The sequence below is a fragment of the Eucyclogobius newberryi genome, unplaced genomic scaffold (assembly GCF_026437365.1).
Source record: "Eucyclogobius newberryi isolate DKJ021-1_F unplaced genomic scaffold, fEucNew1.0.hap1 SCAF_12, whole genome shotgun sequence".
NCBI classification, from domain to species: Eukaryota; Metazoa; Chordata; class Actinopteri; order Gobiiformes; family Gobiidae; genus Eucyclogobius; species Eucyclogobius newberryi.
The window spans coordinates 18829198-18854165 of record NW_027315746.1 but is presented as its reverse complement, the minus strand read 5'-3'; the positions used below and the strand labels follow the sequence as shown (position 1 = coordinate 18854165).

Here is a 24968-nt window from a genome sequence, read left to right as displayed (position 1 = left end):
TCAACTAGATCAGGCATGTCCAAACTAAGGCCCGGGCGCCAAATGCGGCCCTCAGACCAATTTTTGTCGGCCCTCCGGCTTCCTGTTAAGTTGGTCCAAACAACAAAAAGTAGCAGTTTTTACTGTAAAAATGGAGGGATTGAAGCATTTCGATGTTATACCAACATAATATTAATGTTCCAAGTCTTATTAAAGGTGTGGAGGTATCAAAACTATGTAAAATGCAAAAAATCGACATTTTCAGGTTGTTTGTGGCCCTCTGCTCCGTATAAGTTTCAAAATGCGACCCTCGGTGAAAAAAGTTTGGACACCCCTGAACTAGATGCTGTTCGTCATCCGTTGAAATTCTTTCACACTTGACAAGGATTCACTCGTATTTTGGTCGCTGTCGCTGTCCACTTCAGTGTAAATATCCTCTGTGTTGGCTAGCTATCTCCCGGTGTGACGTCACACTTCCGGGTTATGTGAAGGCAAAAAGACAGCAGCAGCAAAAGAGCGTAATTCTTTTAAAAAATAGTTTCTTTTTTTTATCAATAGTATCTGAATATATTACGACTTAGATACTGACGGCCGACGACAACTTGAAAGCACAATTACAATTAAAGCCGCGCTAGCGGCGATGATGGCTCTCACCACCCGTGCGACCGCCTTCCCGCCCATCCATGTTTCATATATGCATTTCATATCAGAAATCCATAGTCCATATTCCTATTCCTGCAGCTAACACATGAATATGGACTCATTCATGTGTTAGCTGGTCTTTCACCTGCTGCATATTTGTGCTACAGGGTCCACATTACTTGGCTATATAAAGCTATTTATTCCTTATATTTGTTGTCATTATTTTTACTTTATATTTTTCCCGCGACCCATCCTGAGTGTCGAAATTCAACCCACGGTCAAAAATTTGTTTGACACCCCTGATCTAGATCCATCCCTGCTTCCAAATGGCTACATTTAATAATTTAATAAAGCAGCAAGCTTTAAATTGAGTAGATGCACCTTTGCAGTTGGCAGCGAGCCACAATTAAAAGCAACAACAACACAGACTGCTTTCTTCTTCTTTGGTGTTTTATGGCGGTTGGTATCCAAGTGTTACATTACCGCCACCTACTGTAGTGGTACGTCAGACTGTTGTTGTTGTTGTTTTATGGCGGTTGACATCCGAGTGTTACATTACTGCCAGACTTTATTCTTTAAACTTGATTCCAGAGCTGACTCTTCTTCATCTTCTTCTTCCAACGTACATCTTAGGCTTTATTGTTCTTCGTCGTCGTCTTTGGCGATTTATGGCGGCTGGTATCCAAGTGCTACATTACTGCCACCCACTTTAGGCTTTATTGTTGTTGTTGTTTTATGGCGGTTGGTATCCAAGTGTTACGTTTAGACTGACTCGTACCACTGCATTTAATGTTTCATTGTCTTCAAGGCAGAAAGGAATTGAATGCGCACGCTTTCTTTTCGCATATACTTTTTGACGTCACATAAGCGGTCAGTAGCAAAGCAAGTTCAAAAGTCAGGGCACGTGGCACTTCACTGTCGGCTTACAGCTGTGTCAGCGCCGAGCTTCTGCTTTTGCTCCCAGTCGAAGCAAGCAAAAAAAAACTGTACATTTTGTGGATCTGAGGAGCAATCATGGGGCTTACCATCTCTAATTTGTTCACCAAGCTTTTCTGCAAAAAACAGATGAGGATTTTAATGGTTGGTCTAGATGCCTGTGGGAAAACCAGTATTTTGTACAAGCTGAAGTTGGGGGAAATCGTATCAACAAAGCCCACAATTGGTTTTAATGTGGCTACGGTAGAATACAAGAACATCCGTTTCACAGTGTGGGACCTAGGCGGTCAGGACAAGATCCGAACTCTTTGGAGATACTACTTCCAGAACATACAGGGTCTGATCTTTGTAGTGGACAGCAACGACAGAGAGAGAATCACAGAGTCGAGAGAAGAACTTATGAAGATTCTCCAAGAGGATGAGTTGAAAGACGCCCCTTTACTGGTGTTGGCCAACAAGCAGGACCTGCCCAACGCTCTATCGGTCAGCGAACTCACCGATAAGCTCGGCCTTAATTCCCTTTGCAGCAAACACTGGCACATTGAGTCCACCAGCATCACCCAAGGCACCGGCCTTTATGAAGGACTAGACTGGCTATCCAATGAACTGGCCAAGAAATAACGCAAGAAATACAGTGGCTACAAAAATGTGACTCGCCGCTGTAAAACCAGCAACAAGTCGGCACAGTCGGCACAGAACAGAGAAAAACAGAGTTTTAGCTTTTCCCCCCCAAATTTGTGATTTTCATTTTTTTGCAGAATGTGAAGGTTGAAGTTATGAAGGAGCCACGCCGTGTTTCAGATAACAATATTCGTTATCTTAAAAGTATACATTTAAGGGTTGGGTTGTATTTGCTTAGTTTTCCTGCTTCTGTCTCGGTGCGCTGAGGGGGTGTCACCTTATTTTCACATGAACTGCAGCAGCGCTCTTGTTATTGTTTTCGACCAATGCGCTGCGAGCCACATGGCTACTTAAGCGTCATTGCTTCATAGCAGTACTCAGTGGTAGTATTGAAGATGGCTAAAGAAAGAAAGAAAAAGACAAAAAGAAAAAAGATCCACGAAAAAGAAAGTGCCTGGCGTAAGTAGTAAGATTTTATGGTGTTTTATGGTGGTTTGGCGTGATTTTATTGTCACTTTCGCCAGGTTTTCGTGGCTAACACGGCTTTTGCCGTTCTGAATACCAAAAATAGTGTGTCAGTGTGAGGAGGGAGGGCTTATCTCAATGAGATGCAAATGAGCACAATTGTCCTACCTTGTGAGCCCAGGTTAGGTAAGTTTGAGCCCCGTTTTCTTCGAAAAAGGATTTGAGAGGTGTATACATTCAAATGACCACAACTTACTCAAATATTATCAGATCTACATGAGTGAGACATCATTGGATAGCTTTGAAAGTACATTTTCAGAATATGTGAATAACTTAAAATGTCTCTGGGGATACTTGTTCCTGGTTTTAAGACGGCTGGTCACAAATATGAAATGGACGTAAACTCCACAAGGACAGCAGACGGACATCTACTACACATCTTTAGGCACCGCCGGACTCGTTCCAAACTTTTATAACATCTCATACTTTCTCTCCTATTCTGAGCGCTATCGTTATGTCTCTCAAGATTCTGGTTCCTCTTTTCATTATTATTATTATTTACTTCCAAAACGTGTGACTTCTAATGTTGTTTTGTTTCTTCCCCCGACATTAACTTAACATAGGGTTTTGGCATCGCTTCAGAGTCTGTGTACAGTCATTACTCCCATTTATGTTCCAGGCTAGCAGTGTGACAAGGTAACAATTTGCAGCATGTGATCAAATGTGAATATATGATTATATTTCTGTGATGTATTTTATCTGCATAATAGTGATATTTTATCTGCATCATTAGTCTAAGAGAAGAACGGGTGTGTGACAAACTGCATTTGTGAAGGGGTCATAAAGATGGGCCAAAGGATGTTTACCCTAGGGGGGGTGACAGCCCAGAGGAGTTTGGGTAATGTTTACCCAAGGCTTGATCTCTAGGAAAAATGGGGGGTCTATGACGTGACCGTGTTTTAGTTTTTTTTTTAAATGTCCAAAATTAAATATTTAACATTGACTGTATGGATACATATTTTAAATCCACATTTACAACTGAATTAAATAAGTAAACACTTTATTTTCACTTTTGGTAATGATAATACAATGACTTAGAGCAGGGGTGGGCAAACTACGGCCCGCGGGCCATAGTTTGTCGCATGTTTTGCGTTGTGCAATATTTAATATAATTTTAAAATTGAATGTGTCTTCACATGATACATGTTGGCCCATTCCAAGTTATGCTTGCAAATAATCAGCATTTAAATATCATTTTACAAATTATCTTAAAAAATATGTTAAAATGAAAAAAGAAAGTTCAAAAGTTAGATTCAAAAAGGGGAGTGCAGTGGGAAAGCAGTCCACTCTGTCGCTCTCTATTTTTTTTTTTTTTTCATACAGGTGTAAAATAAACAACCCTGTTTTTGCTATGTTTTCACCGCAAAGTCGCAATGGACGATTTTTTGGCGATTTGAGAACGCAGGCGGAAGTGCGCATGTGCACTCCCCCATGCGGACTGATACAACACACACGTGCGTTTGTTTATTAGCGCAACGGAGCGCATCGCATCTCTCTAGATTTCCGTCTCTTATGAGACAGCTCGAACTGTCTTTCTCTGTCTTCATTTTGTCCCGTACACTGAGGGAACTATATTATGATAGATCAATGCGCTTAGACACGCGGAAAGTGGGACAAGCCGCACGCGGCTGCAGGTGAGCGGTAGGTGCGTTTTATAATTGATACGTGGCAGGACTAATCAGCAGTCCACGCCACGAGGAAATAAGACTCAGATTTGGGTCAAAAAAGTCGTCCATTCAACCTTTAATTGAAGAACTCTTATAAACAAAAACTCCTAGAGACAGAACCTCTCATTTCTTAATAAGGAATGGAGGAGAAAAATAAATACAAATAAAATAAAAAAACAGCTAGCGTAAGACAAAATAATACTAATAATAATGGTAAAATAAGCACTCTATTTACATCAGTTATATGCACATGAATGTGACATTATTGCATGTGAGTACGACAGTAATTGCACATGAATATGACGGTATTGCACATTAGATTAAAATGGCATTGCAGTTGGCATTTTGATGCTGAAGACATAAAAAAGTAGAATGAGCCTCACACAACTTTCCCATTTGGTTAGAAAGTCCTCTCTTTGATCTGAATTTACAATTATGACGACTTACATCCTGTAAATTCAAATTGAAAGTAGTCATATTTCCTTTTGTGTACAAACATACTAAATGTATTTAAAATCTGTACAGAGTAAAACATCACGTTTCCTGTATCTTGAAGACAAGATAAAAAGGAAGATACAGGTGAAGAGACACTTATTCTGAACATACCCCTTTTTGCGCCCACGTGTTCAACTGGTTCCAAGGGCCTTCTATTACTCCATCACACCTTCTCCAAAGTACAGCAATGCTATTCATTTGAAGACTATACACTTAGTACATTTGTGACCAGGTCGGTTGTTCGACCTAATCAAACAAGCAACGCCTCAACTGCAACATTTACAAAAACCTAGACAACAATAAAAACACACTTATGTCACCGCTGAGGTTTTCCTACAAAAGGAGGGTATTTGAAACAGAATGTTTAGCTGGGAATTGAATGGTATTAAAACATACAGAAGCAAAGTCCACAATTTAAAACTTTTTTTTCTTCTCCGTTTGTATGATATATTTTTTGCATAATGAAATCCTCTGGAGCAGTACAAGATACTTAGCTGGGTTTGCTTAGCATTTCATAGTAAAACAAAACAAGGGCGTCATATTAGCTATATTACTGAAGTATCAATACGTACAATTTGGTATTGATCAGAAGTACCAATACTTTTGTAATGACACATTCCAAGGTGAAACTCTGAATAGAATTTGAAATCATGTTTTCTATTCCCGCTGGAAACCGCTATTTAAAGTAATACTATTGAAAAATATGGCTGAATTACAAAGAGGGTCATTTTTTTCCTCCAAATTATATCAATGACAGTATTAGGCATTAGGCTAAATCAAACCCAGGGCCATGTTCCTAATTAGCGTTATTGCACCAAGGTCAAAGCCGCAGATGCTGAGGACACCTCGGTCAGGCTTGTCAGCAACAGCATGTCCATTGGATGTTAGCCCACACATCACAAACTTGGAGAAGGTCCCCATTTTCTGTATCCAGGAACAAGAAATGGAAAGCCAGTGGTTATTTTTTAACTTGTCTTGATTAAAATCCATTCAGTCGTCAATGGAATAAAAAATTATGCATTTTCCACTTTTTCCCTATTGTTACACAGCATAAACCCAGGCTAAAACCAGAGCCAAACTCATTTTACTGACAGTAAAAAATAGAAAATTACATACTTGTCTGTGCCTTTTTAAAGCTTCCACGGGGCTAGCACTAAACGCCCAAATTGGGTTGTTGGTCATTATAATAAAAATATCAACGGCTTTTTTGTTTTCGGTGGCCCAGGCCATTGGAAGGGTACAGTCTGTACTTTCACTAGGGGTCTGAAACATTTGAATAGCTCAATTAGACTTGGGTATTACATGCATTTGTATTTTGATCAATAAATGATTTACCTTTACTAACTCAGCAGTTACTTGTTCCAGTGTCATGCCTGCTGCTACAGAGCATGGCACTAGAGATCCACCAGAGTAGGCCAGAACTTGTGTGTTTGCCTCAGTTGATGCAAAAACCTTGAAAACAAATGGGCATTTTTAGATTTCCATGATTTCCTAGTAACCGTTGGCTTGGAAATTACAATAAAAATACACTTGGCCTAAACAACATAAGTTGGTACCATGGTAATTGCAGCTGCAGCTACAGCAGTGCTCACTGATGTTCCAGGGACAACACTGCTCAGAGATGTGCTAATGTCCACCGCTATCACGAGGTTTTTATCCACAGGCTCCAAATGCTGGAAGAAATCACCACAAACACTTCAAACACCTGACAATTACAAATGCTACATTTACCACGATCACATAATCAGAAACATGTACCGTAAATGTTTTATAAAATGCAGAGTCCATGGCATGGATAATATTGCTGTCCGTTTCCCATTTTGTTTTGCCTTGATAACCTTGTCCTTTTTTATAGTTTTCTAAAGCCACAAGGATACTGAAAGGATGAATTCTGCCCTGTTGGGAAACATATATTTACAATAAATACAGGTAAAACTCAACACATTTCCATCAGGTTTGTGGTACAAGTCGGTGACTTTAAAGGACGATCAGAATTTCCAACTATATATTTATAGTATTTTCAGAACTTGTAGAAAAATTGTGTTTAGATTCTTCAAGTCAGTCATTTCCTATAGAATATTGTGTTAAGTGGAGTTGAAGTACGGTATAATAATTGAATACTAGAGCACAACCACTGCTTGTACCACTGCACGTTATATACATTGGACATTTAGAAGAAAGACATTACAGGACCTACTTTTTTAAGGATCGCGTCATTCTGAATACGATCACACACCGTCTGCGTGTCAGAGCTTCCTGGTTCAAGAATCCTTTTGGCGGTCATTTTTCCTAAGCGTTTCATCAGTAACTGAAGAGGCATTTCCTTCAGCAAAGCTTTCCATACCTGAAGCCAACGGAGAATAAACACATTCTACATGTTAAATCTGAAAAAAAAAAAAGATTATATACAGATTTCTATTAAAAAGATACATAAAGAAATACATGTATCTGCAAATTTTAAATGTCCACTGTCCTCTGCATCATATCTTGTATGATAAGCATTTGCAACAGGAAGGAACACCCAAAGCAAACATGCAGCTGAAGTTATTACACAGTTACATTTTTGGACTTCAAATGGTCGGTCAGCAGTTGCTCCTCCTCTAGTGCATGCTCCTCTATCATCGTGATAACCTCCGTCTCGTCGCTGCTATGCTTGACTTTCTCCAATACTTCCAGATAGGAAAGTGCTTTTAAAACCTCTTCAGGGTTCTCCCGGTCGGCGTATTCAGCTTTAACTTCTTTCCATCCTTTCATGATATATTTACAAATCAAAGCGACACCTGAAAATAAAACACATCACAGGAAAAAGTTATATATAAACTAAAGAGTGTACCACAAACATCTGGCGTGGAATAACTCTGGACCTCTCACCATCATTTGCTGGTTTGGCATGGGACAGCTTAAGAAGATCTTGATGAGACCAGCCATTTTGTCGTTTACATTTTGCAACAGACGCTGCTAGACTCATTGCATTTTGTCCATTATACCAGTTAGAGACGGCTTTTCTCAGAGCACGTCCCCAGATTCCATTTTTTGAGTCCTTGAGTTCTTTCTTGTATTGTATGAACGCAAACAAACACCCAGGATCCTGGCAAACTTCCTTTAAAGCTTTGAATGCGGCTTGCCTCGTCTTCAAGTCGGAGTGCTGCGAACACACGGCCAGTGCAAAGAGGCAAGGGCCCACAGACACAGCTCTCCCGTCCTGACTGTACCTGGTGATGACTTCCACCACTTCAGCTCCTCTGCCATCCTCCAGCAGGGCCAGCAGAGCCTCCGCACTCTTCCTGCTGACCTGCACCTCCTCTCTGGCCGTGTAAATATCCCCCTCTGATCCATAACACAGAAACCGGCAGAGTCTGGCCTTGTCATCCACCTCCCATGGCTGGGCCTTCATGTCGTGGTTCTTCTCCATTGCAATTGTGAAACCTGACACAGGTTTGATCAGTTACATGCCTGTACATCCTGTTTAAATAATAATCACAATGATCGAAAGCTCAAATAACAAGTGTGTATTTTAGTGGTAAATGGACAAAGACACTGCTTGTATTGCTTTCACAGTAAAATAATATTTGATTATTTCTTCTCATTTGATTCCATACAGTTAAAACATAAGCCAAGACAGTGTCCCGAAGTATTTGCAATCGCTTGCGGTTAGCTTTGCCACGACAATGACAAAAATAGTTGAGCGGATTAGAGGCAATGATGATGCACATGCCACAAACTCCACTGATCTTAAAATGAGCGGGTTGAAAATGATTTCACGGCCACATCACGGACCAAATCAGTGCCAACTTCTGCCTCTGAGAAGCAGGTGGGTCTTTGCTTCAACTATGCGTTTTATAAACATAACGTCCTGAAAATCAACGTGATTTGTTTGCATACTTAAAGAGAGCCTTAAGCTCCAACTAAGTTACACTAAAGTAACAATTCATACGTAAACGAATATAATCCACAGCGAATGGATTTAGCAGAATAACGCATTAAAATAACAACAATAATACATACCAAAATACTACCGTATGAAAAAATGAAGTTAGAAGGCCTCTCAAAGACGGTCAGAGATGATGATAAAGGGGAAAGTCAGTTTCCCGGCGCAGTGCATGCTGGGATACAGCTCAACGCAGTGCACTACTCTACTTGCCCGCTAGATGACACTGTTTAACAAGGAGTTTCTCCTGGGCTGACTTGCTGAACAACAGAATAAATTACATTTCTAGTCTAAATAACGATTTTCACTTATCAGCTACTTTCAACAGTCAACAAAACAATAAACCTATCACCTTGTATTTTTCAATGCATAAAAATGTAATATTTCACACTAAAGACCAAAGTGAATACACATGAAACTGTACAATAGGCTATAAATAAATGCACTCTAGGAGTGAGAATAAAAATAATAATCTATAGCCTAGCCTTTCATTAGAGTCACCAATTAGTGTGTCTATGTACAGTTTCGTGCTTTTACTTTGGTAAACATGTAACCTGATGATATGAATAAATCAAACTGTAGTCTAATTAAAAAAAGAAAGCGCATGTAAAAGCAGACTGTCTGAGGATGGACCCTGCTAACACAGGTTGTTGATCTGTGGTTGTTTTTCATCTACAATAAGATGCATTCACGATCATAACAACACATTCAAGAATCCCTAAATTAAGATGGATAATGGGTCTGAGTTTGCCTTCAAAAGTTTTGTCCTAGTGTATGTTTATTCCTCTGTATTTGCTGTCTGGACCTATACACATGAAACAAAAACTGGCACACACACTACATCTTCTCTGTCAGTATAAATAAACAACTGCAATAAACTACTGTCAACTCATTACCGTCAATTCAACTCTGACAGGTGGAAAACAAACCAAATCACAAAATCATCCCTAGCACTAAACAGGTACACCCCACTCTGGCACAACCCAGTGTTCACTCTACATAATACACCTCTTCACTTCTCCACATTGGCACAAAAAGGAATCTCACATCTTCACCACCTGTTCGACAACCACCAATTCATGTCATTCAATACACTAACACAGAAATATGGGGTTGGGAGAGATAAAACAGTAAAAGATTTAAAGATAAAACAAGCCTCTCCAACAACACATTACAACCATCTCAACTTAGAAAACATCTCAATTTAGAAAAACTTATGAAAATTAATAAAAAACAAAAATTAATCTTCCAGCTTTATACACAGATCACAAACCTAAAAATAACAATAACTCTCCGAACAACCAAGTGGGAAAATTACTTGGCGTTCTCTCCCAACCCTGATTGTTGGAGACAAATCTGCAATAAAAGATTTTGCTTGACCACTAACACAAACCTACAACTTATACAGTATAAAGTCATACATAGATTTCAAATCACTCAAAGTAAAATGTTTAAAATGGGCTTCACCAACACAAATATTTGTTCACAATGCACTTTAGGTAGCACAGACGATTATCTGCACGCCATGTGGCTCTGTCAACCTGTCTACTCCTTCTGGATCACGATCACTGAGGTACTCTCTACCATCCTGGACTCCAGAATCCCTTTATCTCCAACACTCTGTCTCCTTAATGACATCTCTACGAGCCACATTACGCAACACTTAAACAAAAAAAAAAACCTTGCTCATCTATCTAACTGTCGCTAAGAAAGTAGTCCAAAACTAGAAGTCCAAGAAATCATGCCAAATCAACCACTGGATAAAAATCATCACGGAATATATTACAATAGAAAAACGTCATGCTCCCCTTTCTGTTTTATTGATTTATTTATTTGAATAAGTTAACTACTACTTTTTTTCTTTTTCTTTTACCCCCTACATTTACCATTCTACATGTAGACACACACATCAGCAACACCCAAACATAGCATGTCACCAAAAGCACTTTCCAATAACCCGATCATGACCATTTACAGACCTTTCTACTCAATCCCATCCTGTCAGTTCTGTCATCGTCCTGTCCCACTGTCTATCTGTGTCTGTCTGTCTATCTGTGTCTGTTTATCTGTCCGTCTTTCCGTCCTATCTCGTCTATCTGTTTCATGTGGTTGAGGTAGGACAAATTGTATATCTGTAAAATCGCTTTATTAAGAATAAAGTTGTCCTCCTGGGGGGGAAGAAAAGAACAAAAGAAGCGGAGTAAGAAGAGTAGTATTACAGGATGAACAGGTCTAACGCTGGCACTGAGAGCTAAGAAGTTACTCATCTTACAAAACTTCTGTGAGCAACTGCTCTTAATCAAAGGAAAACTGTATCAGTAAATATAAACCTTTAGGGTGTAACGTCTTCAAAGGTTGCTCAAGTCATTTTTAGAAAGTTTTTGGGAAAATAGACAAAAAAAAACACTTAAAGAAGCATAAAGGATAGGATAAAAAAATATTTAGACCAAAAAATGACATTATGCTAAAGGCCGACATGTTATATTTGACTTATTTACACTGTTTATTCTAAGCTGACAAACACAGGGAACAAAAACGTGTCACTTTGTATTATAGGTTTACAAGTAAAGACACATTTGTTATACACACTTTTGCTGCATTTCAAATTACATCATAGCATTTTAAAGCCTAATAATATTCAATACAGATGAGGGGCAACTAAAACAAGACTTTTGTTGAAATATAGTCAGGTTTTAGGTCTAGTCACTAATCAGATTCAACATTTGTAAATTAGCTTTTGTATATTTCATGGCAAAATGGAAAAAAAAGAAAATGACAATGTAGTAGTAGTAGTAGTAGTAGTAGTAGTAGTAGTAGTAGTAGTTGTTGCATAGTTGTTGCACTTGACTTTGTGTAATACCCTCTCTGAATGCATTGTTTTCTTTTGTCATATATGATGCATTTAGCTTAGCACAACAAACCATATTTACATTTGTTCTGTAAAAACCTCTGCCCAAACACCATATGAAAATTCAGATTGCAAAAGAAAATGTCACGTCTCCATGTCCGTTCATAGATATTCACAGATGACCCTTCCCCTAAAACGTTCCATAGATTTTCACTCTGTCCGATATTCACTCGATCGACAGCTAAGCAGGGTCAAAGAGCTCTCTGTAAACGCTCGACTTGAGGAAGCGTGGGTACGAGTCGTTTTCCATTAAACTAAAAACCACTTTCTGTGCTTCGTCAAAACACGTTGCCATGGGCTCAGCAATATTTTGGCAGATTATCTCTCGTGTTTTCTGGTCAATGTTGATCTATAAACACAATGAAGAAGAAGTAGCAACAACAACAACACATTCAACACACGAATGAATACACGCTTTAACTGGTTATGAACATGTGTTACTGCTAATCGCACCTCTTTTGGAGCTTCCACTTGAATGTAGCGCTTGAAGATCTTTCTTGCTTTGGACGTCATCCTGTATGACCTGGTCTTTTTGTAGTCCTCGCACACCAACCAAAACTCAATGTTCTCGTCACTGTACTCAGACTTCAAGAAGTCCTGGAAGATCTTAAGCCCATCTAGGTAAGAGAAAGAGCAGGCGTCATCATAAATCACTTGAGTGTGTCGTGCCGTCACTTTGCAAAGATGAACTCACATTTGGATGATAGAAGTCGTTCCAGTGAATGTGACCACTGGGACAGCTCCTCCGAACAAAGTCTGTAACCAGGGGAAATCTTTCATAAATTCTTTGCAAATTGAATAGGCAATTTGCAGAGCACAGTTCATGCACAAAGTCATCTACATTGCTGAACAAAATGGGAGTATTAGGTATATCTGAAGTAACAAAATAATGATTATACATATGAAATGATTATATATAACTTTACCGTTTTGTGAGATTAGACTTGAACATTGTCAAAGTAGCGACCCATCCCACATCCTCAGGAATCAGACAAGGTCAACGAAGTGCTGCTAATAATGTTTAACTGAAGATAAACTCAAATTATTACCTGTCTTTCTTAAACCTTTTGTCCATAATCTGCGCCTCCCAAAGCGGACAGATACTTGAGCTGGGCATGGCTTCAGTGGACCAAGAGTCTGTCTGTGGAAGTGTCACTTCAACTTATATAGATAGAAACTGAAATGAAGTCGCGGTGTCATGGTATCATTTTAGGTGAACCACAGAAAAAGAGGAAGTTGAGCTGACGTAAGCAGTGTGTTCATTTGTTTGGATGTCAAAATGTAAATGGGACAGTGGAGTATTCAGTTTTAAGTGTTTAAGTCCATGTTAAATTAAGTATTTTTAAATTGACTTTGTATTTAAAAGTGAAATCGACAGGCTTATTAAGTACAGGAAGCTTGTAGATTAGGTTTAGGTTTAATAGTGACAGTTGAGCAATTAACAGTGGAGGACTGATAATGTATCATTCTTCTCAGTGAACTGCAGCTGAGGGGCCAAGACGTTCAATTTCATTTCTTTATTCAGAAGGACAACATATAATTACATTCAGCATAAATGCAGAGATGCTTGTACCAGATTGTACTTTAACAGCTAATTTCCTTTTGTAGTCCTTGGGGGGAGGGGTCATAGTGCAGAATATACAGTGCATATAATACATTCAATGGATTACATTCATACATTACATTCCATACGTTCAATAAACATTTATATTCAGCGTTTTCATTTATAACTACTGAGCCACAACAGCCTTTTGAACCACAGTGAGGTGTATTTATTGTGTTGTCAAAGACAAAGGAAGTTGTAGTGAAGTCGTTTGTAAAAAGGTAATAACCAATCAAACACAAAATGTCCTGTACAGTCAGCAGTGGTGACGTGCACACAGAGTTAAAGGAAGTAAGAGCTGTTTTATCACTTTGAATCTTATTTGAATAGAACATTAAGCTCTTGTCAGTCTCCTCTCATCTAGATTTGAATACAGTGAAACTGCTGTAAAATAAAAATACAATCTTCTTCTGGGAATAAACTAGGCCTGTATACACCATTTAGTGTGGAAAGCCATACATGAGTGATGCATTTTAGTAGCAGCAGGTCTAGTGGCCTTTCCCTTTGTTGCAGTTATGAGAGTTCCTACACTTTGATCAGACATTTCTGTGTAGCCTACCTGTGGGGAAAGACAGCACTACTCAAACAGAATTTTGGGTATATTTCTTCACATTTTACGACAAGTTTCAGTACTGGGTAGAATAGTTTCCTACATTAGACTGTAGATGATTTGTTCCTGTAAATGTTATATAGAGCTTGCATTTAAAATGTCATAAATCTGCAGATATCAGGTAAACATGTTCAAATCAAATGTATTTTTTATAGATATCCATTGTAATATTTATTTATTATTTATTGCAAAAACATTGAACATTATGTCCAAGTTGCCATGTTGACATTCAGTGTTTTGAGTCTTATGAGGAGATGTTCTGAGCTGAACATGAGACTTGGCCTGTTCATGGCCTGAGAAGAGGGAAAACTATCTGCACTTTAAGGCTCCGGTAACACAGATTCAGTTATGATTATAGTTATTTTTTTAAAAACACTACATACCCCTTTCCTCTGCTGTTTGACTTGTGGATTATCTTTGCTGCTCCCTGGTGTTTATCAGACAGACTTCAAAATCCAAGATTTGCATGACATTCAAAAATAACCACACCCATTTGAGATGCAGTTTAAACAACGACAACATGACACACATTTAATAATACACTCGTGTATTTATTCATTTGTAAAATATTCATTAATTCAAAGATATAAGAGAAGTAATAATTATGGTCTTCAATCAAAGGTGTAGATAATACTTTACAAATAGAAATGAGCTTGTACAGAGATATTATACAATACAACATACACATTCTATTGAAGTGTTAGGTGTCTATTGAGTCACACCATTGAGAGGAGTGCTACATCAAATTGTATGGCATAAACCGGTTATCCACACTGAAATAAAGGATGCTAGAGCAGAATAGGCAAAGGCAGAAGAAAAGCAAAACCCCATGCTGATTGTTACTATTTAGCCAGGCCTTATTTTAAACAGTCACCGAGCTTCAGCTCTCCTCAGCAGTCCCTGATAGATGTCAGATTTGATGAAGCGTGGGAAGCAGTCCCTGGCCAGCAGACTGTAGACCTGTTTCTGAGCTGTGTCAAATGAATTCAAGTTGGGCTGCGAGATGTTTTTACCTATGCTTTCCCTGGTGCCCCAATCTATGTTAATCTGAAAGTAGAAGAATTTTGGTTAATTTGAATTTAAACAGATAAGAACACAACATAATGTCCTTTTCTTACCTGTCGAGGCGCTTCTGTCTGCACAAATTCTGAGTAAATCCGGTTGGCCGTGGATATCATTTCTGGTGGTGATTTAATTTTCTTGTAATCCTCGCATGCAAGCCAAAAGAGTATATTCTCCTCGCTGTACTGAGACTTCAGAAACTGTTGGAAAGCTATCTGTCCGGCTATAAAACAAATACAATTCTCTTGAGAAGGAATGTACATTTAGATCGTTTTAGGGCACGCTTATTTCTTACCTTTACAGCCCAAGACCTTGTCGACTGACTCACTCCAACACTCAACATCTCCCAGTGGATCCTTGGGAAAGCAACACAACCTACCCTTGAAAAGAGCAGTAGTATCACTAGCTCAGTTCCCCCACGTAACAAGACTTTAAGGCACACAACAAGCTAATCACAAGTTGGAATTAAAATCTAGGAGTACTTTCAGCCCCTTTAGTGAGACAATGATGCAATATTAACTTACAGTGAGCTCCTTTGAGAATTCCCACATGGCTGCAGTTTAAGTGGTTGCCTGCTCAAAATGGTAAAGGCCCCAATAATCAAAGATGTAGGAACTCACTTTATCGCCATTTTCACGTTCCTCTACGAAGGGAGAAGGACTATTAGATCCCGCCAGTCTGAAGATGGAGTTGTGATTGTTTGGAAAAGAGTCAGAGTCAAGTGACAGGGCAAATCTAAATGAGCCCCCTCGGCCCTCCCCAACATAGATGGAATATATGGAAATCTGTATGCAAAGGCCTGTACTGGCAGGGAGAGGACACACCCAAATAGAGACGGACGTGCAGTGATTTGAGCTGAACTCACCTTTTGTTCATTACAGAAATCTAACGAATATGTATATACCAGTACCAGAGGTTCTTTGGGCCTGAGGTGGGGTACGTTCTGCCTTATGGCCCATTACAGGGCAGGACTTCTGAGACACTCCTTCTCTCATTTAGTCACTAATTGTACAGTGAGCCAGTGGAGTGGATAACACTTTGCTCACAGTGGGAAGTTCCGTAGTTTGATTTGATTTCCTGGCCAGGTGGGGCCGGTGGAGTTTGCATGTTTTCCCCATGTCTGGATGGGTTTCCTCTGGTCATGCCGGTTTTCCCTATAAACCCATAATATGCAGCGTGCATGACTAATTCTCCTGCTATGGGCTCTACAGGTCAAGATCCCTGGCACTGCTGGATTGAAAGAGGGATCAAATAAAAGTAGCAGATTCCCAACATAAAAAATCTCTAAGATATAGAGATGTATGTATTATTTATTTACATTTAACAAAAATACGCAACACTTTTGTTTTCACCTCTATTTTTCATGAGCTGAACAGGTGTGCCTTAGGCAGGTTATTCAATTCAATTCAATTTATTTTGATCACAACAGCAGTTGCCTCCAGGGGCGACAGTGAAACAACAGATTAAACAATGTCCCAGCATCCCGTGTCCTTAGACCCTCCTTCTCAGCCAGGAAAAACTACCAAACCTCTTTGGAAAAAGCTTTGTTTGGATTATGGTTCTACAGCATCCTTGAGGTAGGATGGGTCCATGTCATTTATGGCTTTGTAGGTCAGGAGGAGATTTTAAAAAGATTTTGAACTCAACAGGGAGCCAGTGAAGAGACTGCTGCTGAATTTTGAACTATTTGAAAGCTTTTTATAGAGCTTTTAGGACACACTGCGAGCAGAGAGTTACAGTCGTAATTTAGACGTACAAATACATGGATACGTTTTTCAGCATCGCTTTTAGGCAAGAGTTTTCAGATTTTAGCTATTTTACGCAGATGGAAATGGGCTGTTTTCCATGCTTGTTTTATATGTGCTTTGAATGAGAGCTCCTGGTCAAATAAAACTCTTACAGTAGAACTGGAGGCTTCACTGACATTGTCCAGTGTGACTATCTGCTCAGATAAAGCGTCTCACAGACGTTTAGGGCATTGACCTCTGTTTTTTCAGGGTTAAGAAGCAGATAATTAAGAGGCATCCAGGTTTTTATATCCTTCACACAAGCACTAAGTCTGTCTACTTGATCGCTCTGATCGGGCTACAATAATAGGACACTCTGAAATGTTTTTTAACACAGAAGTTGCACTTTTTGAGTTAACGTGGAATGTCCACCAGAGCTGTTGCATGTGCAATGAACGTTCATTTCTCTACCATTAGCCATCTCCAAAGAACTTTGAGAGAATTTGGCAGTACATCCAATCGGCCTCACACCTGCAGACCACATGTAACCACGCCAGGCCAGGACCTCCACATCCAGCATCTTCATCTCCACCACCCGGACAGCTGCTGCAACTGTCGGTTTGCATAACTAAACTCTCAGGAACCGTCTTAGGGAAGCTCATCTGCTCGTCATCCTCATCGGGGTTTCAAACTGAATGCAGTTCGTCGTTACCGACTTGAGTGGGCAAATGCTCACATTTAATGGCGTTTTGCACGTTGGAAGTGGTTGTCTTTACAAATGAATCCCGGTCTTTACAGTTCAGGGCGGATGGCAAACATTGTGTGAGGCATCATCGTGTGGGTGAGCGGTTTGCTGAGCTCAACATTGTGGATTGAGTGGCCCATGTTGCTGCAGATGCTGCAACTTCCCACAACATTGAAGAGGAGTGGACCAACATTTCCCAGGCCACAATCAACAACCTAATCAACTCTATGTGGAACTGCCCGGGGCAAATGGTGGTACCCCAATAAAGCAAAAACAAACATTTCAAAGGGGCGTTTTATTGTGGTCAGCCTAAGGCACACCTGTGCAATAGTAATACTGTCTAAAAGGACAAGTGCTCACTAACACAGATTTAGACAGATTTGTCAACATTACTTGAAATGGGTCTTTTGTGTTTATAGAAAATGTTTTATATCTTTGAGTTCAAGTCGCGAAAAATGTAAGCAAAAAACAGGTATGCTTTTATATTTTTGTTGTAATTTGTTGTATTTAGTCCTTAAACATTTATTAACTTTATAGATTTAAACCTCTTCACACCAAGCCACTCTTCTTTTTTTAAAGGATTTTGAGCTCGTAGGCTTTATTGGACATGAAAAAAGAGAGTGAAAGAGAGGAGGACATACAGTAAATTGTCGCTTAGCAACCAGGAGACTCCGTGTCATACTGTTTACATGTTCAAGACCACGTAATCCTGAAATGTAAAACAGGCAATGGAAAATACCCAGACTTGCCCTTTTGCATGCACGGACACACCACAGTGAAGAATTTGTTTTTCAAAGAAGGCTCTGCTGGTCAACATGAGGCTGGCAGCATAAGTCTGAGTGCTCCAAGGCACAGCCGGTTCTCCACTTGGACAGTGTTTCCAGAGGTCAATTTAGAGAAAGGGAAAGCATTTGTTTTCATCGCGACCTGTTCTTAAACCCGGTCTTCTGACATTGTGCCGTTCAGCTGCAGTTCTTTAATTAAACACCAGATAGAGCCCTTGGTCCCTGCTTACTTGTGTATCTCTCTCTGAGGTGTATAAAATAGCTAACATCTTTATTATGGTGTAGATATAGTGCATCTGAACTCAAATCAAAGAGCTTTTATTTAAGGTGGGCATTCTCTCACCATTGTTCCTAGTCTACAGTAACTCATTGTACTGCACATAACTTCAATATAAGTTAAGAGAACATGACATCCCAGTCCATTATTCCCACACAATCAGCTTTCTGATTCCTTTTTGTTTCTACCCCCTGAGGTTGTACAAACATCTTATTCATATATTGTTTTATTCTACAAACCTTTTCAGCTACAGTCATTTAAAAGTTGAGCATATTTGTTCACCACCGATCTGTGCTCACTTCTTCTGCACTGGGGCCAGGGAACAGGGGTCTTTATTTATTCACAATTCCTAAGAACAGTTAGGTATATTTTGTGCAGGTGTTGCAGAATGACTATAATGGGGGCTTAAGATATGATGCACATAGTGATACTGATCTCTGGTGTGGTAAACCAGACTGTATGCTTTAAACTAGTTCTTTATTTGCATAGAACATAAGTAGATGGAGTAGGAGTACGTGTGTGTCTTCTGTGCTGATAAAGCCTCTTGTGAAGTGGCTGTTTAGTCTCTCCTATGTACTGGTCTTTACAGTTTTCTTCACTGCACTGGATAGAATAAACTACATTGCTCTGCTTTTGTGACGGCATCTTGTTCTTAGGGTGAACCAGTTTTTGTCTTAAAGTGTTGACTGGTTTAAAACGAAACAGGAATTTCGTTTTGCCTAAAAATTCTTCTGCAGTTTTTCCGACAGTCCCGAGACATATGGAATAGAGACACCATTTCTTCTTAGTTCTGTTTCCCTTTTGTCCCTTTTGTCCTGCTTTTTGGTTCTCTTCACTTTATTAAGTGCCCAAGCCGGGTACTTCTTCCTCTTGCCCTCTGAGCTGGTGGGCACCTCTTGGGCTCTGAGCTGGTGGGCACCTCTTGGGCTCTGAGCTGGTGGGCACCTCTTGGGCTTTGAGCTGGTGGGCACCTCTTGGGCTCTGAGCTGGTGGGCACCTCTTGGGCTCTGAGCTGGTGGGCACCTCTTGGGCTCTGAGCTGGTGGGCACCTCTTGGGCTCTGAGCTGGTGGGCACCTCTTGGGCTCTGTGTTGTAATGTTCTGATCATTCCCAGCTTGTGCTGTAGTGGGTGGTCAGAGCCAAAGAGCAGGTCTGATCCCTGTGAGTAGGTTTCCTATAGTTCTATTTGGAACTTCCCGTCCTCTCCTCTGATAATGGAACAATCAGGAAAGGCCAAACGGTTCTCCTCAGCGTCTTCTCTTGTAAACCTGATAGTCGGGTCCACAGCATTGATGAGAAGGATTCCAGCTCTTGTTTCTTGATTGTCACAAATGTGTCATCCACGTAGTGGTACTAAAGACTTGGAGCAATGCCTGAAAAGGAGGTGAGTGCCTTTCAAAGTGCTCCATATACAAGTTGGCCACTATTGGAGGGACAGGAGAGCCCATGGCGCAGCTGTGAAACCCACTGTCTGTAAAAAATGTCCCCTGAATTGATGTATGTGGTGTTGAGAAAGATGTCTATTGGTTTGCAGATGTGATTTGCGCAGGTGTCAGTTTGGTCCTTTCCCTTAAGGTGGTGTCTTCCTGCAGTTTGGTCCGAACCGCTGCTACTACCTCAGAGGTCAAGATGCAGGTGAAATGGGACTTAAATGAAAGGCCTTGTTTGTTTCAGTCTAAGTAATGGTACTAAAGTTGAATTAGAATTAATTTGAGTAGAAGGCATTAGTATATGTTTTACACAGCACAATGTGCATTTTATTACTGTAAAGAATACTGGACACTTCATACATTCACTATAGAAGGCAGAAGAAATGTTAGAAAATGTTATTGTAGAGGCTCAATGCACAGTATCTCTGACAACGTAATTACAGTTTATTAGTTCAGTTAAATTCAAAGCTCGAAGATGTGTATATAATATCTTTGAATAATACAAAACAGCCAGGGTTTCTCATGAAGCAAATCCAAGCAACAAATAAGACTACAATACAACCTAATTTCATTGTGCATCTATTCATTTTATGGTCTGTATATGATGACATAAAGAGAAGTTTGATTAAAATGCAAGTAGTAGTAGAAGTTGAAATATTATACTGTAGTAAAAAGAAAAACCCTAATATGTATAATTCATAATGCAATGGTCAGTGAACATTTATAGACATAAAACTAACAATTCCTTGACAAATGCTATAGTGTGCATTTAGTTGAATACATTGATCATATATTTTAGAATGACTCGCTTCCTCAACAGCTTAAAGCACACACACTGCTGCTGCTGCTGTTGCTGCTGCTGCTGCTGCTGCTGCTGCTGTACAGTGTCTTTGCTTTGCTCCAGCAGCAGAGTAAGCTTATAGTTGCATTTTGGCTTCACTTCCTGACCGGGACATTCACTCCTCTCAAGATCTTTTCATAAACACTTCTACCAGGCCGACGATGCAGATGTGACTTCACCTCTCTCATTGAAAACACAGGACCGTGACCTCCTGCGGGACATGGGAGCCCCGGGGCCCTTCCTCTGTGTCAGATTCAGATAAATGTCAGAGTGCAGAAATCTGGGGTACGAGTCCTTTTGCATCAGGCTGTACACTTTCTTCTGGGCAGCGTCGAAACAGCTCATTGTGGGCTGGGAGATGCTCTGCTCGATGGCCATTTTGGTGCTGTGGTCGATGTTGACCTGAGCAAACAAGAACATTAATGAACATTCAACAACATAAAACAACTAACCTATAATGCTTTGTGTAGTAACAAAATATTTGACTCAAGACCTGTTCAGTTTCTCCCTCTGCTGGTCAGACTATTTCCAACTAATGAATAAAACCAATTTTGATTTATTTTTTAAACTCAATTTACATTCAATAGAAGACACAAATGGTATTCAAATACAAAAATGCAAACACGTTGGTAAATTTTTCTCACTGCCCAATTTGGTGAACGAGTTTTATTTGTCATTTAGACCAAACCACATGGTCACATGCACTGCCTACATGTAGGAAATTGAAACTGTCTTGCACAGAAATGAGTGGGACTACTTTGCACTAGCCTGAGTACAATCTCGCTGCAGTGGTGAGTGATGTTCACAAAGGTCAAGGCACTGCATGCTCAACCAGCAATGGAATTTATATTTCAGCAACAGAAACACCACAGGAACAAATGTGAAAATGCCAGCAAGTGCAAATGTATTTTAAACCAAAAATATGACAGATAAAATCTCTTTACCTCTTTTGGAGCGTCCGACTCAATAAAAACTGTGAAGATATATTTAGCTTTGGAGAGCAGCTTTGTCTCTGAGTCAACGGTCTTGTAATCTTCACATGCCAACCAGAACTCAATGTTTTCCTCGCTGAACTCTGACTTGAGAAACTGAGAGAAGACTTCCACTCCATCTGGAGCAGAAGGATAGGACATGTTTTAAAAATGTGACAGTTAAATTGTGACATGAAATACACACACTTTCTTTAGTGTCAATACATAGGACTGATCGAAACTCTAGGGACACTATTATTATTAATAATAACATAATATAATAATAATTTCAGATACACGCAGTGTTAAAGGCCCTCGCCCCCTTGTGACCTTTACACAATTCTGCTCTGTGATTGGTCTGAACCTCTTGTGGTTTGGGCCAGATGGATTCTCAACAGTTTGTGAACTCTCAAATGTTGTGAGAATTCATCCGTCTGGCCAAGTTAAACATTTGACCATTGTTTTTCTTCACTCAAAATTAGAGACCACTGAGTTATAATGTTTCATACCAGTTACTGGCAGGTTTATTCTTGTTCACTACTTGATGTTTTGAGCATTTGTAGTCATTGTTGTCTTTTGTCTCAGACTTAATAATTCAACATACACAAACCATTGACTATTCAAATCTGTCTATGATTTTCCAAGATGGTGCCGCTGATCGGCTGCAGACTTCACTCTCTGCAGGACCTGTTCGTCTCCAGGACTCTGGGACGTACAGGTCGGATCAGAGCCGACCCTTCTCATCCTGGACACGGACTATTTGAGCCACTCCCCTCAGGCAGGAGGCCACTCCCCTCAGGCAGGAGGCCACTCCCCTCAGGCAGGAGGCCCCTCCCCTCAGGCAGGAGGCCACTCCCCTCAGGCAGGAGGCCCCTCCCCTCAGGCAGGAGGCCACTCCCCTCAGGCAGGAGGCTACGGTCCATCCGGACCAGAACCTCCCGCCACAAGAACAGTTTCTTTCCCTCTGCCGTTGGACTCATAAACACTTCTTAAACACCTGTCACTTTAACCATAATTTAATCACTCACTGCTCTGGTCACTTTCTGCATGACATATGTAAACTCAACTGTAAATTTGGGTACATATTAAGCCTATTTTTTATTCTTATTGTCTATCTTATAGCTTATTGTTATTCTTATCCCATAGTAGATTTAAATTGTTTATCTTTTGACTTATTCATTGTTCATTGTTTAATGTTGCACCGTATCACCAAGACTAGTTCCTATGTTTGTGAATTTTGTTCATTGACAATGGCAAAAAACCCTTTCTGATTCTGATAACATGCCTATTTTTTATTGTATGTATCTGCATCATTCTCTGTTTCAAAGTAACAATTTTAAGAGACTAAGAGGAAGTTCCCTTATAGTTTCTCTTTTACTCGCTCAGCAACAGCAAACAGAAAAATATGAAGTGAAACCCCAGTCAACTTTTAGCACAGTTTATCTTCTCTGTAAAGGAAATAATTCAAAAGCAAAGTGTGAAGGAATTATTCCGGTACAACGAATATGCCGCGTTAATCTAACCTGAGTCCTTCATGACTTCTTCAAAGCAGTCACTCCATTTCAATGCGACCTCTGCTGAGATTCTGGAAAAAAAGTCAAAGATAACTCCTGTCTAAATATATTATATAACATTATTGAAATCCAATTCAGATCTGTATTTAAGTATAAGGTGGCACACGGAGGAATCCCACAAATAGCCAGGTTAAAATAAATATAAGACCACACTATACAAAATAAATGGATCTTACTTTCTGGATGGCGTATTGGTTTTTTTATGAGGACTGACATTTTCATGAGAGCCAGACTTGGTGAGGAAAAGGCTGAGTCGGCTCTTTCGCTCCTTGTCTTTATGTCTGCAAAGAAAAACGCATTGAGTACTGTCTTCTGACTACAACAGCTATACATACTGCAAGAGTGGTGTACAGAACATTTCTAAACATTATTGTCACACGCAACTCGTCAAAGGATAACGGTATTACACTTCACCATCAGCAAGTTTCCTGGCAAATACCAATAACAGTTACGAAAGAACATCGCGGCAATCAGGTCCATCTGATCACGGTGTTTTTTTGTGATTCTTTAACAACTATAACTTCTTCAAAGCGTTCATCTAAAGAAATTCAACACATACTGACCTGGAACTCTCCTCCTTCATTGTCGCTGGCAGAAAGTCTTGTGGCCCAAGCGTTTTGAAATAGGGTTCCTCCTTCGGGGCCATGTAGTTGAATTGAGGAAATAGAAGAAGTAGTGTCTTCATGCTGCTTTTAGGCTCTGTGCAGTGTGACTCTCTAGGCCACAAATAGCAATGAGACAAAACACTTCAAGGGGCACTTTTTTCATAAACACAACATGCATTTCATTTCCCATACCTTTACTTCCTGTATAACGCGTGACCACAGTTTGAGACACATCAGTGACAGAAACCCCCTCACCACATATCCTGTAGATATGTAATTCTGTTGCTTTGTGTACAAGGTATGGCCTAGTTACACATAAACACTAATATTGCGTCAATGTGGGACTTTAATCAAACAAATTATTCCAAACTAGTTCATTTTTGCACCCTCATCATCACAGTTTGTGCATTTAGAAGATGAAAAAGTAATGAATAATAAAAGTGCGTCTGTTTAGAGTAGGTTCAGCTCAATCCACAGAGACGGACAAACTCAGAGCAACAGCTGCAGGGAAGAAGCCCCTTCGGCCCCGTCGGGAGACAAACGTGAGTTCTCTGTGACTGACACTGAGAGTAATTTTCTTATCTAGAATATTGAATGTGATGGTCAAGCGTTTTTTTGGGGGGGGGTGTTTTATATCTTAAGACAAAATATCCAACCGGAAAACAGAATGAGTATCAAACTTGAAAGATGCTATACCTAAAACCACTAAGGAAAACTCTTAACATGATCTCACAACAGCTTCTGAGAAGGAGAAACACTTGTAAGACACTAGTAACACAGGTTCAAATGTGATTGCAGTTACTTTTTTAACAGTATAAGAGTACAAGCTACATACCCTCTCTTTAATTATAAATAGTTTTATTATTTATGCAGAGACCAACATTTGATGTGCTGTGGCAAAGTGATTGAGGAAAAGCTGATGATGTTCTTGACATTCACGGCATTTGTTCTGACATAAAAAATAATATAACTGGGCCAGTTGTTCAAAGTTATTATTTTATAAAGTTATTATATTATAATAACTTTGAACAACTGGC

General features: G+C 39.8%; 5 protein-coding genes across 5 annotated transcripts; 1 reads left to right on the top strand and 4 right to left on the bottom strand.

Moving 5' to 3' along the window:
• The first annotated feature begins 1551 nt into the window (after nt 1–1551).
• LOC140356325 (ADP-ribosylation factor 4-like) lies at nt 1552–2204 on the top strand. Its single transcript, XM_072441193.1, has one exon. The coding sequence runs from the start codon at nt 1636–1638 to the stop codon at nt 2176–2178; it is 543 nt and encodes a 180-aa protein (XP_072297294.1). The 5' UTR covers nt 1552–1635; the 3' UTR covers nt 2179–2204.
• A 3383-nt stretch (nt 2205–5587) lies between these two features.
• Nucleotides 5588–8293, bottom strand: ro60 (Ro60, Y RNA binding protein). The gene is made up of 8 exons (XM_072441192.1): nt 7737–8293; nt 7425–7645; nt 7063–7209; nt 6624–6761; nt 6422–6538; nt 6201–6317; nt 5982–6128; nt 5588–5789 (listed from the first exon to the last, which is right to left on the bottom strand). Exons 1-8 carry the CDS (start codon nt 8275–8277, stop codon nt 5637–5639), a joined length of 1581 nt encoding a protein of 526 aa, XP_072297293.1. The 5' UTR covers nt 8278–8293; the 3' UTR covers nt 5588–5636.
• A 3234-nt stretch (nt 8294–11527) lies between these two features.
• On the bottom strand, nt 11528–12879 carry rgs13a (regulator of G protein signaling 13a). The gene is made up of 4 exons (XM_072441194.1): nt 12751–12879; nt 12396–12457; nt 12155–12318; nt 11528–12050 (listed from the first exon to the last, which is right to left on the bottom strand). Exons 1-4 carry the CDS (start codon nt 12816–12818, stop codon nt 11883–11885), a joined length of 462 nt encoding a protein of 153 aa, XP_072297295.1. The 5' UTR covers nt 12819–12879; the 3' UTR covers nt 11528–11882.
• Nucleotides 12880–14444: 1565 nt separating this feature from the next.
• rgs1 (regulator of G protein signaling 1) lies at nt 14445–15714 on the bottom strand. The gene is made up of 4 exons (XM_072440369.1): nt 15597–15714; nt 15272–15351; nt 15033–15199; nt 14445–14961 (listed from the first exon to the last, which is right to left on the bottom strand). Exons 1-4 carry the CDS (start codon nt 15605–15607, stop codon nt 14785–14787), a joined length of 435 nt encoding a protein of 144 aa, XP_072296470.1. The 5' UTR covers nt 15608–15714; the 3' UTR covers nt 14445–14784.
• Nucleotides 15715–20872: 5158 nt separating this feature from the next.
• rgs18 (regulator of G protein signaling 18) lies at nt 20873–24066 on the bottom strand. The gene is made up of 5 exons (XM_072441191.1): nt 23890–24066; nt 23503–23607; nt 23276–23337; nt 21726–21892; nt 20873–21183 (listed from the first exon to the last, which is right to left on the bottom strand). The coding sequence occupies exons 1-5, from the start codon at nt 24009–24011 to the stop codon at nt 20929–20931; spliced, it is 711 nt and encodes a 236-aa protein (XP_072297292.1). The 5' UTR covers nt 24012–24066; the 3' UTR covers nt 20873–20928.
• Between the last annotated feature and the right edge of the window lie 902 nt (nt 24067–24968).

What these genes read in the sequence shown, in the direction of transcription:
- rgs1 (XM_072440369.1), bottom strand. An exon ending in CAAGGTCTTGGGCTGTAAAG is followed by an intron (nt 15,200 to 15,271) that starts GTAAGAAATAAG and finishes TTTGTTTTATAG; the next exon opens with CCGGACAGATAGCTTTCCAA. An exon ending in AGACAGAAGCGCCTCGACAG is followed by an intron (nt 14,962 to 15,032) that starts GTAAGAAAAGGA and finishes TTCTACTTTCAG; the next exon opens with ATTAACATAGATTGGGGCAC.
- rgs18 (XM_072441191.1), bottom strand. Translation starts at nt 24,011, where the DNA reads ATGAAGACACTACTTCTTCTATTTCCTCAATTCAACTACATGGCCCCG. An exon ending in ACCAATACGCCATCCAGAAA is followed by an intron (nt 23,338 to 23,502) that starts GTAAGATCCATT and finishes CTTTTTTTCCAG; the next exon opens with AATCTCAGCAGAGGTCGCAT. An exon ending in AGAAGTCATGAAGGACTCAG is followed by an intron (nt 21,893 to 23,275) that starts GTTAGATTAACG and finishes CTTCTGCTCCAG; the next exon opens with ATGGAGTGGAAGTCTTCTCT.
- ro60 (XM_072441192.1), bottom strand. Translation starts at nt 8,277, where the DNA reads ATGGAGAAGAACCACGACATGAAGGCCCAGCCATGGGAGGTGGATGAC. An exon ending in ACCATTTGAAGTCCAAAAAT is followed by an intron (nt 7,210 to 7,424) that starts GTAACTGTGTAA and finishes CGTTGGCTTCAG; the next exon opens with GTATGGAAAGCTTTGCTGAA. An exon ending in ATGACGCGATCCTTAAAAAA is followed by an intron (nt 6,762 to 7,062) that starts GTAGGTCCTGTA and finishes GTTTCCCAACAG; the next exon opens with GGCAGAATTCATCCTTTCAG.
- LOC140356325 (XM_072441193.1), top strand. Translation starts at nt 1,636, where the DNA reads ATGGGGCTTACCATCTCTAATTTGTTCACCAAGCTTTTCTGCAAAAAA.
- rgs13a (XM_072441194.1), bottom strand. Translation starts at nt 12,818, where the DNA reads ATGCCCAGCTCAAGTATCTGTCCGCTTTGGGAGGCGCAGATTATGGAC. An exon ending in AAAAGGTTTAAGAAAGACAG is followed by an intron (nt 12,458 to 12,750) that starts GTAATAATTTGA and finishes CCCTGGTTACAG; the next exon opens with ACTTTGTTCGGAGGAGCTGT. An exon ending in AAGTGGAAGCTCCAAAAGAG is followed by an intron (nt 12,051 to 12,154) that starts GTGCGATTAGCA and finishes TTGTGTTTATAG; the next exon opens with ATCAACATTGACCAGAAAAC.